The sequence below is a fragment of the Littorina saxatilis genome, linkage group LG2 (assembly GCF_037325665.1).
Source record: "Littorina saxatilis isolate snail1 linkage group LG2, US_GU_Lsax_2.0, whole genome shotgun sequence".
In the NCBI taxonomy this organism is placed as follows: domain Eukaryota; kingdom Metazoa; phylum Mollusca; class Gastropoda; order Littorinimorpha; family Littorinidae; genus Littorina; species Littorina saxatilis.
The window spans coordinates 61,252,264-61,268,006 of record NC_090246.1 but is presented as its reverse complement, the minus strand read 5'-3'; the positions used below and the strand labels follow the sequence as shown (position 1 = coordinate 61,268,006).

Sequence of the window (15,743 nt, the reverse complement as noted above, 5' to 3'; positions counted from 1 at the left end):
AAACGCATATGTACGCATTTGATGAGGACGGATGAAGTGTGTAAGGTTGGCTATTTGTCTGTCTGGCTGTTTGTCATCAAGTGGATAATTGCAGAAGTCGGCGGATGTTACACTTGCTGAATCTTGTGTACTTCAGTCCGTGTGTGTGTGTGTGTGTGTGTGTGTGTGTGTGTGTGTGTGTGTGTGTGTGTGTGTGTGTGTGTGTATGTGTGTGTGTGTGTGTGTGTTTTGTGTGTGTGTGTCTATGTGTGTGTGTGTGTGTGTGTGTGTGTCTGTCTGTCTGTCCGTGTGTCTGGGTGTGTCTTTGTGTGTCGTTATGTGCAAGTGCACACATGGGTGTCCCCTGCAGTGGTGTATGGTGCTCAGTATGACTTGGCCGACTTTTGCAAGCTTCAAGTTTGCGTGTAATACCTTTCAGGCACACGGGTTTGCATGATCAAAGGGCAAAAAGTTATTTCCCTTGCAATGAAAGATCGTGAGTGCAGCATGACTAAATGATTATGGTGACACTGGTCGCTCACTCACAGGAAGCAAAAACAAAAACAAGTCGCGTAAGGCGAAAATACAACATTTAGTCAAGCTGTCGAACTCACAGAATGAAACTGAACGCAATGCCATTTTTCAGCAAGACCGTACATAATCGTAGCATCGTCAGTCCACCGCTCGTTGCAAAGGCAGTGAAATTGACAAGAAGAGCGGGATAGTAGCCTAGTTGCGCTGAGAAGGATAGCACGCTTTTCTGTACCTCTCTTCGTTTTAACTTTCAGAGCGTGTTTTTAATCCAAACATATCATATCTATATGTTTTTGGAAACAGGAACCGACAAGGAATAAGATGAAAGTGTTTTTAAATTGATTTCGAAAATTTAATTTTGATCATAATTTTTAAAAAATTTAATTTTCAGAGCTTGTTTTAAATCCAAATATAACATATTTATATGTTTTTGGAATCAGAAAATGATGAAGAATAAGATGAACGTAAATTTGGATCGTTTTATAAAAAAATATTTTTTACAATTTTCAGATTTTTAATGACCAAAGTCATTAATTAATTTTTAAGCCACCAAGCTGAAATGCAATACCGAAGTCCGGCCTTCGTCGAAGATTGCTTGGCCAAAATTTCAATCAATTTGATTGAAAAATGAGGGTGTGACAGTGCCGCCTCAACTTTTACAAAAAGCCGGATATGACGTCATCAAAGGTATTTATCGAAAAAAATCAAAAAAAATCCGGGGATATCATTCCCAGGAACTCTCATGTAAAATTTCATAAAGATCGGTCCAGTAGTTTGGTCTGAATCGCTCTACACACACACACGCACAGACACAGAGACACACACACACACACATACACCACGACCCTCGTCTCGATTCCCCCTCTATGTTAAAACATTTATTAAAAACGATTGGAAAATCTCTTCTGACTATCGATAGTGTTTCTGTGCAGAACGTAACGATCAACACATTCTTGCGCGTGCTCGAACGAGTGTGTGTGTGCGCGCACGAGTGTGCGTGTGTGTGTGTGTGTCTGTGTCTGTGTACGTGTGTGTGTGTGTGTGTGTCTCTCTCTCTCTCTCTCTCTCTCTCTCTCTCTCTCTCTCTCTCTCTCTCTCTCTCTCTCTCTCTTAGTGTGCCTGTATGCATCTGTCTCGTCCAAGACACTTTCCGGCTCCAATCAGACCTACAAGTTACAACAGACCAACACCGATCAGATCTTAACTGTACTCTTACTGACCTGCACAGCACTGAGTTCTTTGAGGAGCTGCAGAGACTTTGGTCCCGGTACCTCAGTCTTCATTTCTGGCCGCTGTGGCTCGGCCGCTGCTGTCGTGGACTGACCCCTGGCCAAGCCTTTGAACGCACACAACACAGCACTGGTCAATTGTACTGTGGAACACCCCTTCTGAGACCTCCACAAATCTGACAAAATCAAGTCTTAAAACAAGTCGCGTAAGGCGAAATTACTACATTTAGTCAAGCTGTCGAACTCACAGAATGAAACTGAACGCACTGCAATTTTTCACAATGACCGTAGTCCGCCGCTTGTGCATAACGGAGTGAAACTGACGAGCATGTTCAGCGCGGTAGTGGTTTTGCTGTGCTGCATAACACGCTTTTCTGTACCTCTCTTCGTTTTAACTTTCTGAACGTGTTTGTAATCCAAACATATCATATCTATATGTTTTTGGAATCAGGAACCGACAAGGAATACGATGAACGTGTTTTTAAGTTGATTTCGAAAATTTAATTTTGATCATAATTTTTATATATTTAGTTTTCAGAGCTTGTTTTTAATCCAAATATAACATATTTATATGTTTTTAGAATCAGAAAATGATGAAGAATAAGAGGAACGTAAATTTGGATCGTTTTATAAAACTTTTTTTTTTTTTTTTACAATTTTCAGATTTTTAATGACCAAAGTCATAAATTAATTTTTAAGCCACCAAGCTGAAATGCAATACCGAAGTCCGGCCTTCGTCGAAGATTGCTTGGCCAAAAATTCAATCAATTTGATTAAAAAATGAAGGTGTGACAGTGCCGCCTCAACTTTTACAAAAAGCCGGATATGACGTCAACAAAGGTATTTATCGAAAAAATGAAATATACATCCGGGGATATCATTCCCAGGAACTCTCATGTAAAATTTCATAAAGATCGGTCCAGTAGTTTGGTCTGAATCGCTCTACACACACACACGCACAGACAGACACACACACACACACACACACACACACACATACACCACGACCCTCGTCTCGATTCCCCTCTATGTTAAAACATTTAGTCAAAACTTGACTAAATGTAATGAGGGTGAAATTACAGATGTTATGAATAGAAAGTCTAAGAAAATCGGGTCTTAAAAGGGAGGAAGTCTTAAATTGAGGGGTCTCAAAGGGGGGGTTCCACTGTATCGGTAAAAGAAGATTTTGGTTTCCGTGAATTTTGCCAAAACAATGTTTTATTCATTTGCACATTTATCAAAATAACAGGCACACAGTCATAAGTATTGATGACAACCGGCAATGGCTCATATAATTGGTTAGTGGTTTCTTCAAAGTCACGTAGAATTACGACTTGTGATGTTTGGAAAATTACGGCGTGCAGTCAGGTTATCGTATAATGTATCCATAAACATAACAAGAACATGCTTTTCTAGGCACTCTTTCCCATCACCATGCTGTGTTTACGCATCCTGAACAAAGGTCAAAATGAGTTCGGCTCATTCTATCCCTGACAGGATGCCTTGGTTTTCCTTGTCTGGCGAGGAAATAATTTTTGTTTTTACATGTATATTATTTTAGATCTTTTCGTTATGTGTTGTGGATATAAGCAGATTCGCGATCGTCGATAATGATTTTTCATGGTGTTGTGTAATTTTTAAATTACAAAGGAATTGATATGTAAGACAGTTTCAAGCGAGCTATATTTCGCAGCTGTATTTACTGTGCAAACAGCTCTAAATATGGCAAAAGTGTCACGTGATAATCAACCGTTTGGTTTCGGCGCTCGCTGGAGCAGACGATTATTTTGTAACCAGTTGACAGTGATATAACCATATATTACGGCCTCCTTCCGGCAGCAGTCCCAAAATTTCGACTTGTTTTGACCTTAGAACGATGTCTTTATCATAACTGTGAAGAGCAGAACGGAGACCACTGTCGAAGTCGGCCAATCTGCAATCATTTTCGTCTCGTGAACACTGCTCGCGAACAACATATATGGGAGATAACTCTGTATTCTTGTTTTGATAGATTTGCGTAGGACTTTAGCGTCCGGTCAGAGAGACAACTGGCGATAGCCGTGGAGCGATATTATCAGAATGGTGTTTACGCCCGTCTGGCGTCGGTCATCGGTAAGTCATTGACGCATTAACATTTCTGTTCGCGTGACCGATCACTGATTCCGGCTGAGACTGATTCCGTAATGTAACCTATAGAGTTTCTGTCGTTTATATAGAGAGGAGAACAGAATATCCGATTTATTTTTAAAGCGAGCCTTGGTTTTATGATCAACTAATGGACCTAAATGTTGCGCTTCGTTGTCACAAGTTCTTGCAATCCTGACCTCAGGTCAAAATGAGTTCGGCTCATTCTCTCCCTGACAGGATGCCTTGAGTTTCCTTGTCTGGCAAGGAAACCGATATTTTTACATATTTAGGGCTTTTTGTAATGTATTATTGATATAAGCAGATTCGCGATCGTCGATAATGATTTTTCATGTTGTGTTGTAATTTTTAAATTACAAAGGAATTGATATGTAAGACAGTTTCAAGCGAGCTATTTTTCGCGGCTGTATTTACTGTGCAAACAACTCTAAATATGGCAAAAGTCAGTGTCACGTGATAATCACCGTTTGGTTTCGGCGCTCACTGGAGCAGACGATTTTTTCTGTAACCAGTTGACAGTGATGAAACCATATATTACGGTCTCCTTCCGGCAGCAGTCCCAAAATTTCGGCTTGCTTTGACCTTAGAACGATGTCTTTATCATAACTGTGAAGAACAGAACGGAGATCACTGTCGAAGTCGGCCAATCTGCAATCATTTTCGTCTCGCGAACACTGATCTCAAACTTAGATCAGTGCTCGTGTAAAACATATGGGAGATAACTCTGTATTCTTATTTTGATAGATTCGCGTAGGACTGTAGCGTCAGGTCAGAGAGATAACTGGCGATAGCCGTTGAGCGATGACTGATCAGAATGAAGTTCTTGCGTGTTCCCTGAGTATGTTTATTATATGCTGCAGTAATCATTGAATTGCCAGTAACTATAATGCTCTAGTTTCACAAAAGATGGAGTTATCACGTGTAATCTTTAACACCGTGAGGTTTAACAATCACTGAACCACAGTAAGCGAGTGTCAAACGAACCTTAGTATTTATATCAAGTACCCAGCCAACTCGCACTACACGTATTAAATATGGGAAATTTTTCTTCATTTGATTCTTCTAAGAATTACAACAAAATTTAAAGAGAAACTGACATTGATTGTTTCGTGTGTGTCATAATTGTTTACTGTATTTTCATGACATGTGTGTTAGTTCCATTCTACACACACACACACACACACATACCACTGACACACACACACACACACACACACCACTGATACACACACACAAACACCACTGATACACACACACAAACACACACAGTCACATGCCCCACTTACCCGCGTAACTGACCGGTAACGCAGCTCTCCATCTCCAACCACAGCGACTGTCAATCCGCAAAAGTGTTCGGGTCGCCATCTCTGTCACTGCAATGATCACTCCTGAATGGAACACTAGCCTCCAGGAGCAGAAACTCTGCACCAGCTAAGGCTGATCGGTCACACTTCCCAGGATTATATTTGCTAAATAAACTGCCTTTCCCCAGATACTCACTGTCAGCGGTATGACCAGGCAAACTTCTCGGTTTTATCCTCGCTAAATAAACTGCAGTCCCCAAGAAACTTGACTGGTTGTCAGATCGCCACAACTTCCCCGGTTTACGCTCGCCGAATGAACTGCCTTTCGATACCGCGAACCAGTACAAACGTGACCCAGGCAGCCTCTATCACAGGGCGACTGACAGGCCACAGCTGCTGTAATTCAGTCTTTGGCGAGCTATACAGCTCGCAAGCTTCAATTTTGGTCGATGCAGTTCTCTCTCAAGCAGCAGTGCCACAGAGGGATCGTGCTGTCCTCGTATCCCCTATTCCCTTCTTCTCAGTGTTTCACTCGGTTCACTCAAAGACAGACATTCTTTGGTTCACTGCTGAAGTGGTGAGATATCCAGCGCAGCGAAAATATTAACAGCCCTTTTTTAAGACTAAAATCCCCCGTATGGCTGCCTGAATAGCGGGGTAAAAACGGTCATACACGTAAAAACCCACTCGTGCAAAAACATGAGTAAACATGGGAGTTTCAGCCCATGAACGAAGAAGAAGAAGAAGAAGAAGAAGAAGAAGAAGAAGAAGAAGAAAAAAAAACTATCAATTTAGTCATGCGCAGTGCCAGTGTCTCTCTCGCTTACTTTTGTCGTAATTTCAAAGTTTGCTGTGGAGTCAATGATACACACATGGGCCTGTTAGTGTTGGTGAGACTAAGCCGAAAACTAGGTCGCTTTGCACTTACAAACTACGATATGTTTCAATGTCAGCGATTCTACAAAATACAGGCTGCTGGACGTTTAGTGTCGCTGATGTCGCATAATCAAGTACTCAGACGTAAGGGGCTGTCTCCCTTGTCTGTCAGTTACAGATAACGTATCGGGGACAACTAAAGGCATACATGCATATATGACACTTGCGGGAGGGAGGGGGAGCCGTATACGTATCCTCCCCCTCCTGCCTTCTAATAGTAGAAAACAGGAGGAGAGTTCCTCGAGCCCCAACACACACACACACATAACAACACACGATCGTAGTGGACATCAGAGACAAGGGGACCTGTGTGTATGTGTATGTATGGGGCGGGGGGGCGTGTGTGTGTGTGCAAGTACGTCTGTGCCGTTCTGTCTCACTGTGTGTGTCCGTCTGGCGTATCTGTTTGACGTTTCGATTTTCCGGCACCGATCAGGTTCTGACGGAGGTGCATGTCTGTCTCTAACATAACTGTCCCTGTTAGTAGGGGAAAGGCTCCTAATATGGACCGGCTCCTAATATGGACCACCTCCTGTTCTGACAAACTAACGGCGCTAGAGCGCTCAAAACAATTTCATTCGCTTTATTCACCCTCTCTGGATAAGTTGCACATGTCAAAACAGTTGCAGAAACACAAACCTCAAAACCGTTAGGCTTTTTCGCTTTTTTTCACTTTTGGCAGCGTTCACTCTAAACTGATTTGCCGCCTAAAACGGACTCGTTTCTGTCCACAGCCAAAGCTTTCATAGCACAAAAATGGCTATATATGACAGCTAAGACAGTATTTGTTACATTTTAACAGTGTGTACCCCGAGTTTCTACTGCAAACAAAAAATAATAGCAAAACCTCAAAGTATGTGTGAGTCCCCTAATATGGACCACCTTCAACAAATCGAAGAAAATAAAAACTAAAGGCAATTTTAATCAATTCATTAAGAAGCTTGCTGAAAATAACCTATAACTAGCCCTCGAGATTTAAAACAAATATAACAATGTAACAATATAACAATAGCTACCTTTGTCTAAAGAGGGATAGTACAATGGGAAAGATAGTTATCCAGGGAGTGAAAGAGGTGTTTTTCACTCTTTTTTTTGTGGAAGTTGATCATTTCACTTATTTTCACTCTGTTTTTGATAAGCTTCTTCAGTTTCCTGGTGTGCTTCAAATAATGCTCTCATCAGCCCGAAACAGCTAAATCTAAAGCATATTTGAATTAGTCTGACTTGCACACTAAGTTATATCATGTTATTTTGAAGTATAGGGGGCTTTTTACAGTGATTCGTGAAGGCCGCTTCACTGGTCCATATTGGGCGCCCAGGCTCCTAATATGGACCATTTGTGATTTTTTCTGTATTTAATTTTTGCTGAAGGTCTATCACAGCTATTTCACTCTAATTAGGCCTAACTGTTAAACTAAGAGAGAAGGACTACCAACCACAAAATGAAACTTCTTCGCAAGAAAACAAGCTAGTTATCAGCAATAAACAAAAGGTGGTCCATATTAGGGGCCCTTCCCCTATGTGTGTGGTTAAAGGCGAAGATCGGGAGGAATTTTTCTGCGAGTGCGAAGATTTGATTAATGGCCTCCAGATGCGCAACTGACACTCACACCCTCCATCCAGCAAGTGTCTGGAACTGTTTAGATAAACAGTAGTATGGTGGTATCTCTGATTACTGGACCGAGAAAAAAGGGGAAGTTACTGTTTCGTTCACTTTCGTGTGCCAGAACTCAGTGTGTGTGTGTGTGTGTGTGTGTGTGTGTGTGTGTGTGTGTGTGTGTGTGTGTGTGTGTGTGTGTGTGCGTACGTGAGTGAATGTGTGTGTGTGTGTGTGCGTGTGTGTGTGTGTGTGTGTGTGTTTCAGTGCTTTTGTGTGCGTATTTGTGTGAGTCCATGTATGTTTGTATTTGTGTGTAACAAATGTATGCATTATTTTACACTGTTCTAAAAACTCATATTCCGAGCAGTTATAACTTTTGTCAATGTATCATGTTTTTATCCATTATGCTGCCCAGAAGGAACAGAAGGAAAAGTGTGACCCATGTATACAAGCAATTTTTATCCACCACAAATTAAACATCTGGGAAATAAGATTTTTGTAAACGAAAGTAAACAACCAAAGGGTATTTCTTTGGGCTTTATTAGCCTGTAAGGAGAGGTAAATCTTTTTTATTTGATTTATGACCTTCTGACCACCCCGCCCCAACCCTTCCTTTTCACCCATTTATAATAAAGTGCAGCATAAAAAACATGGTCTCTATAGCTACTACGATGATAATCAGAAAATGACGAAGAATAAGACGAAAATAATTTTGGATCGTTTTATAAAAAAAGAAATTTAATTACAATTTTCTGATGTTTAATGACCAAACTCATCAATTAATTTTTTAGACTCCAAGCTGAAATACAATACCAAAGTCCGGCCTTCGTCGAAGATTGCTTGGCCAACATTTCAATCAATTTAATTGAAAAATGAGGGTGTGACAGTGCCGCCCCAACTTTTACAAAAAAAACCGGATATGACGTCATCAAAGATATTTATGGAAAAAAAATGAAAAAAACGTCTGGGGATATAATTTCCAGGAGTTCTCATGTAAAGTTTCATGAAGATCGGTCCAGTAGTTTACTCTGAATCGCTCTACACACAGACAAACAGACAGACAGACAGACAGACAGACAGACAGACAGACACACACACACACACACACACACACACACACACACACACACACACACATACATACATACATACATACACCACGACCCTCTTCTCGATTCTCCCCTCTAAGAAGAAAAACAAAAAACAATCGATCCGATGCAATGTGCTAAGCAATGCAAAGAAAAATGTCACTCAGACAAAACAGTTACATTACAAACATTTCAACACTGCTTATGATATTAAACAAACTGTAAACACTTCAAAAATACATCAAAATTAATCCTTATGTACAGTACGGACCACAGACGATCAAAAGCGAATAGCTTATCCAGGAAAACTGAACACGTCTCTTCCAAATCGCTCTCCTCAGCCCCCTCTCTTCCTACTGTCTCGCCTTAGCCCCCCTCTGTCTACTGCCTTGACTTACCCCCCTCTCCCCCCCCCCCCCTATATTCCTATTGCCTCGCCTTAGCCCCCTCTTCCTAATTCCTTGACTGTGCCCCCCCCCCCCCTCTTCCTACTACCTCCCCTTAGCCCCCCTCTCTTCATATTCCCTCTCCTTAGCCCCCCTCTCTTCCTACTTCCTCTCCTTAGCCCCCCTCTCTTCATATTCCCTCCCCTTAGCCCCCCTCTCTTCCTATTCCCTCTCCTTAGCCCCCCTCTCTTCCTATTCCCTCTCCTTAGCCCCCCTCTCTTCCTACTTCCTCTCCTTAGCCCCCCTCTCTTCCTACTTCCTCTCCTTAGCCCCCCTCTCTTCCTATTCCCTCTCCTTAGCCCCCCTCTCTTTCTACTCCCTCTCCTTAGCCCCCCTCTCTTCCTACTTCCTCTCCTTAGCCCCCCTCTCTTTCTACTCCCTCTCCTTAGCCCCCCTCTCTTTCTACTCCCTCTCCTTAGCCCCCCTCTCTTCCTACTGCCTTGACTTAGCCCCCCTCTCTTTCTACTCCCTCTCCTTAGCCCCCCTCTCTTTCTACTCCCTCTCCTTAGCCCCCCTCTCTTTCTACTCCCTCTCCTTAGCCACCCTCTCTTTCTACTCCCTCTCCTTAGCCCCCCTCTCTTCCTACTCCCTCTCCTTAGCCCCCCTCTCTTCCTACTCCCTCTCCTTAGCCCCCCTCTCTTTCTACTCCCTCTCCTTAGCCCCCCTCTCTTTCTACTCCCTCTCCTTAGCCCCCCTCTCCCTCTCCTTAGCCCCCCTCTCTTTCTACTCCCTCTCCTTAGCCCCTCTCTCTTCCTACTTCCTCTCCTTAGCCCCCCTCTCTTCCTACTCCCTCTCCTTAGCCCCCCTCTCTTTCTACTCCCTCTCCTTAGCCCCCCTCTCTTCCTACTCCCTCTCCTTAGCCCCCCTCTCTTCCTACTTCCTCTCCTTATCCCCCCTCTCTTTCTACTCCCTCTCCTTAGCCCCCCTCTCTTTCTACTCCCTCTCCTTAGCCCCCCTCTCTTCCTACTCCCTCTCCTTAGCCCCCCTCTCTTTCTACTCCCTCTCCTTAGCCCCCCTCTCTTTCTATCAATCAATCAATCAATCAATATGAGGCTTATATCGCGCGTATTCCGTGGGTACAGTTCTAAGAGCAGGGATTTTTAAAAAAAATTTATTATTGTTTTATTTTATGCAATTTATATCGCGCACATAATTATTCAAGGCGCAGGGATTTATTTATGCCGTGTGAGATGGAATTTTTTTACACAATACATCACGCATTCACATCGGCCAGCAGATCGCAGCCATTTCGGCGCATATCCTACTTTTCACGGCCTATTATTCCAAGTCACACGGGTATTTTGGTGGACATTTATACAATTTTGCCAGGAAAGACCCTTTTGTCAATCGTGGGATCTTTAACGTGCACACCCCAATGTAGTGTACACGAAGGGACCTCGGTTTTTCGTCTCATCCGAAAGACTAGCACTTGAACCCACCACCAAGGTTAGGAAAGGGGGGAGAAAATTGCTAACGTCCTGACCCAGGGTCGAACTCGCAACCTCTCGCTTCCGAGCGCAAGTGCGTTACCACTCGGCCACTCAGTCCTTTCTACTCCCTCTCCTTAGCCCCCCCTCTCTTCCTACTCCCTCTCCTTAGCCCCCCTCTCTTCCTACTCCCTCTCCTTAGCCCCCCTCTCTTTCTACTCCCTCTCCTTAGCCCCCCTCTCTTCCTACTTCCTCTCCTTAGCCCCCCTCTCTTTCTACTCCCTCTCCTTAGCCCCTCTCTCTTTCTACTCCCTCTCCTTAGCCCCCCCTCTCTTTCTACTCCCTCTCCTTAGCCCCCCTCTCTTTCTACTCCCTCTCCTTAGCCCCCCTCTCTTTCTACTCCCTCTCCTTAGCCCCCCTCTCTTTCTACTCCCTCTCCTTAGCCCCCCTCTCTTTCTACTCCCTCTCCTTAGCCCCCCTCTCTTTCTACTCCCTCTCCTTAGCCCCCCTCTCTTTCTACTCCCTCTCCTTAGCCCCCCTCTCTTCCTACTCCCTCCCCTTAGCCCCCCTCTCTTCCTACTCCCTCTCCTTAGCCCCCCCTCTCTTTCTACTCCCTCTCCTTAGCCCCCCCTCTCTTTCTACTCCCTCTCCTTAGCCCCCCTCTCTTCCTACTCCCTCCCCTTAGCCCCCCTCTCCCTCTCCTTAGCCCCCCTCTCTTTCTACTCCCTCTCCTTAGCCCCCCTCTCTTCCTACTGCCTTGACTTAGCCCCCTCCCCTATATTCCTACTGCCTCGCCTTAGCCCTCCTCTTTTTAATGCCTTGACTGAGCCCCCCCGATCCCTCTCCTTAGCCCCCCTCTCTTCCTACTCCCTCTCCTTAGCCCCCCTCTCTTTCTACTCCCTCTCCTTAGCCCCCCTCTCTTTCTACTCCCTCTCCTTAGCCCCCCTCTCTTTCTACTCCCTCTCTTTCTACTCCCTCTCCTTAGCTCCCCTTCTCTTTCTATCAATCAATCAATCAATCAATATGAGGCTTATATCGCGCGTATTCCGTGGGTACAGTTCTAAGCGCAGGGATTTTTTTAAAAATTTTTTTATTATTGTTTTATTTTATGCAATTTATATCGCGCACATATTCAAGGCGCAGGGATTTATTTATGCCGTGTGAGATGGAATTTTTTTACACAATACATCACGCATTCACATCGGCCAGCAGATCGCAGCCATTTCGGCGCATATCCTACTTTTCACGGCCTATTATTCCAAGTCACACGGGTATTTTGGTGGACATTTATACAATTTTGCCAGGAAAGACCCTTTTGTCAATCGTGGGATCTTTAACGTGCACACCCCAATGTAGTGTACACGAAGGGACCTCGGTTTTTTGTCTCATCCGAAAGACTAGCACTTGAACCCACCACCAAGGTTAGGAAAGGGGGGAGAAAATTGCTAACGTCCTGACCCAGGGTCGAACTCGCAACCTCTCGCTTCCGAGCGCAAGTGCGTTACCACTCGGCCACTCAGTCCTTTCTACTCCCTCTCCTTAGCCCCCCTCTCTTCCTACTCCCTCTCCTTAGCCCCCCTCTCTTCCTACTCCCTCTCCTTAGCCCCCCTCTCTTTCTACTCCCTCTCCTTAGCCCCCCTCTCTTCCTACTTCCTCTCCTTAGCCCCCCTCTCTTTCTACTCCCTCTCCTTAGCCCCTCTCTCTTTCTACTCCCTCTCCTTAGCCCCCCTCTCTTTCTACTCCCTCTCCTTAGCCCCCCTCTCTTTCTACTCCCTCTCCTTAGCCCCCCTCTCTTTCTACTCCCTCTCCTTAGCCCCCCTCTCTTTCTACTCCCTCTCCTTAGCCCCCCTCTCTTTCTACTCCCTCTCCTTAGCCCCCCTCTCTTTCTACTCCCTCTCCTTAGCCCCCCTCTCTTTCTACTCCCTCTCCTTAGCCCCCCTCTCTTCCTACTCCCTCCCCTTAGCCCCCCTCTCTTCCTACTCCCTCTCCTTAGCCCCCCCTCTCTTTCTACTCCCTCTCCTTAGCCCCCCCTCTCTTTCTACTCCCTCTCCTTAGCCCCCCTCTCTTCCTACTCCCTCCCCTTAGCCCCCCTCTCCCTCTCCTTAGCCCCCCTCTCTTTCTACTCCCTCTCCTTAGCCCCCCTCTCTTCCTACTGCCTTGACTTAGCCCCCTCCCCTATATTCCTACTGCCTCGCCTTAGCCCTCCTCTTTTTAATGCCTTGACTGAGCCCCCCCGATCCCTCTCCTTAGCCCCCCTCTCTTCCTACTCCCTCTCCTTAGCCCCCCTCTCTTTCTACTCCCTCTCCTTAGCCCCCCTCTCTTTCTACTCCCTCTCCTTAGCCCCCCTCTCTTTCTACTCCCTCTCCTTAGCCCCCCTCTCTTTCTACTCCCTCTCCTTAGCCCCCCTCTCTTTCTACTCCCTCTCCTTCGCCCCCCTCTCTTCCTACTCCCTCTCCTTAGCCCCCCTCTCTTCCTACTCCCTCTCCTTAGCCCCCCTCTCTTTCTACTCCCTCTCCTTAGCCCCCCTCTCTTCCTACTCCCTCTCCTTAGCCCCCCTCTCTTCCTACTTCCTCTCCTTATCCCCCCTCTCTTTCTACTCCCTCTCCTTAGCCCCCCTCTCTTTCTACTCCCTCTCCTTAGCCCCCCTCTCTTTCTACTCCCTCTCCTTAGCCCCCCTCTCTTCATATTCCCTCCCCTTAGCCCCCCTCTCTTCCTACTCCCTCTCCTTAGCCCCTCTCTCTTCCTACTCCCTCTCCTTAGCCCCCCTCTCTTCCTACTTCCTCTCATTAGCCCCCCTCTCTTCCTACTTCCTCTCCTTAGCCCCCCTCTCTTCCTACTCCCTCTCCTTAGCCCCCCTCTCTTTCTACTCCCTCTTCTTAGTCCCCCTCTCTTCCTACTTCCTCTCCTTAGCCCCCCTCTCTTTCTACTCCCTCTCCTTAGCCCCCCTCTCTTTCTACTCCCTCTCCTTAGCCCCCCTCTCTTCCTACTGCCTTGACTTAGCCCCCCTCTCTTTCTACTCCCTCTCCTTAGCCCCCCTCTCTTTCTACTCCCTCTCCTTAGCCCCCCTCTCTTTCTACTCCCTCTCCTTAGCCACCCTCTCTTTCTACTCCCTCTCCTTAGCCCCCTCTCTTCCTACTCCCTCTCCTTAGCCCCCCTCTCTTCCTACTCCCTCTCCTTAGCCCCCCTCTCTTTCTACTCCCTCTCCTTAGCCCCCCTCTCTTTCTACTCCCTCTCCTTAGCCCCCCTCTCCCTCTCCTTAGCCCCCCTCTCTTTCTACTCCCTCTCCTTAGCCCCTCTCTCTTCCTACTTCCTCTCCTTAGCCCCCCTCTCTTCCTACTCCCTCTCCTTAGCCCCCCTCTCTTTCTACTCCCTCTCCTTAGCCCCCCTCTCTTCCTACTCCCTCTCCTTAGCCCCCCTCTCTTCCTACTTCCTCTCCTTATCCCCCCTCTCTTTCTACTCCCTCTCCTTAGCCCCCCTCTCTTTCTACTCCCTCTCCTTAGCCCCCCTCTCTTTCTACTCCCTCTCCTTAGCCCCCCTCTCTTCCTACTCCCTCTCCTTAGCCCCCCTCTCTTTCTACTCCCTCTCCTTAGCTCCCCTTCTCTTTCTATCAATCAATCAATCAATCAATATGAGGCTTATATCGCGCGTATTCCGTGGGTACAGTTCTAAGCGCAGGGATTTTTTTAAATTTTTTATTTATTTTTTTATTTTATGCAATTTATATCGCGCACATATTCAAGGCGCAGGGATTTATTTATGCCGAGTGAGATGGAATTTTTTTACACAATACATCACGCATTCACATCGGCCAGCAGATCGCAGCCATTTCGGCGCATATCCTACTTTTCACGGCCTATTATTCCAAGTCACACGGGTATTTTGGTGGACATTTATACAATTTTGCCAGGAAAGACCCTTTTGTCAATCGTGGGATCTTTAACGTGCACACCCCAATGTTGTGTACACGAAGGGACCTCGGTTTTTTGTCTCATCCGAAAGACTAGCACTTGAACCCACCACCAAGGTTAGGAAAGGGGGGAGAAAATTGCTAACGTCCTGACCCAGCGTCGAACACGCAACCTCTCGCTTCCGAGCGCAAGTGCGTTACCACTCGGCCACCCAGTCCTTTCTACTCCCTCTCCTTAGCCCCCCCTCTCTTCCTACTCCCTCTCCTTAGCCCCCCTCTCTTCCTACTCCCTCTCCTTAGCCCCCCTCTCTTTCTACTCCCTCTCCTTAGCCCCCCTCTCTTCCTACTTCCTCTCCTTAGCCCCCCTCTCTTTCTACTCCCTCTCCTTAGCCCCTCTCTCTTTCTACTCCCTCTCCTTAGCCCCCCCTCTCTTTCTACTCCCTCTCCTTAGCCCCCCTCTCTTTCTACTCCCTCTCCTTAGCCTCCCTCTCTTTCTACTCCCTCTCCTTAGCCCCCCCTCTCTTTCTACTCCCTCTCCTTAGCCCCCCTCTCTTTCTACTCCCTCTCCTTAGCCCCCCTCTCTTTCTACTCCCTCTCCTTAGCCCCCCCTCTCTTTCTACTCCCTCTCCTTAGCCCCCCTCTCTTCCTACTCCCTCCCCTTAGCCCCCCTCTCTTCCTACTCCCTCTCCTTAGCCCCCCCTCTCTTTCTACTCCCTCTCCTTAGCCCCCCCTCTCTTTCTACTCCCTCTCCTTAGCCCCCCTCTCTTCCTACTCCCTCCCCTTAGCCCCCCTCTCCCTCTCCTTAGCCCCCCTCTCTTTCTACTCCCTCTCCTTAGCCCCCCTCTCTTCCTACTGCCTTGACTTAGCCCCCTCCCCTATATTCCTACTGCCTCGCCTTAGCCCTCCTCTTTTTAATGCCTTGACTGAGCCCCCCCGATCCCTCTCCTTAGCCCCCCTCTCTTCCTACTCCCTCTCCTTAGCCCCCCTCTCTTTCTACTCCCTCTCCTTAGCCCCCCTCTCTTTCTACTCCCTCTCCTTAGCCCCCCTCTCTTTCTACTCCCTCTCCTTAGCCCCCCTCTCTTTCTACTCCCTCTCCTTAGCCCCCCTCTCTTTCTACTCCCTCTCCTTCATCCCCCTCTCTTCCTACT

General features: G+C 46.5%; 1 protein-coding gene across 2 annotated transcripts in view; it reads right to left on the bottom strand.

Moving 5' to 3' along the window:
- LOC138959443 (4-aminobutyrate aminotransferase, mitochondrial-like) overlaps window positions 1–15,743 on the bottom strand; it is a 44,874-nt gene that overhangs the window by 23,655 nt on the left and 5,476 nt on the right. Inside the window, exons 2-3 of one of the 2 annotated variants that reach the window (XM_070330943.1) lie at window positions 5,174–5,260; window positions 1,734–1,849 (exon numbers count right to left, since the gene is read on the bottom strand). In XM_070330943.1, coding sequence (XP_070187044.1) covers window positions 1,734–1,849; window positions 5,174–5,260 — 203 coding nt within the window. Of the gene's footprint in view, window positions 1–1,733; window positions 1,850–5,173; window positions 6,262–15,743 lie in introns of those variants that run through there. The other variant, XM_070330944.1, reaches the window with a different exon arrangement.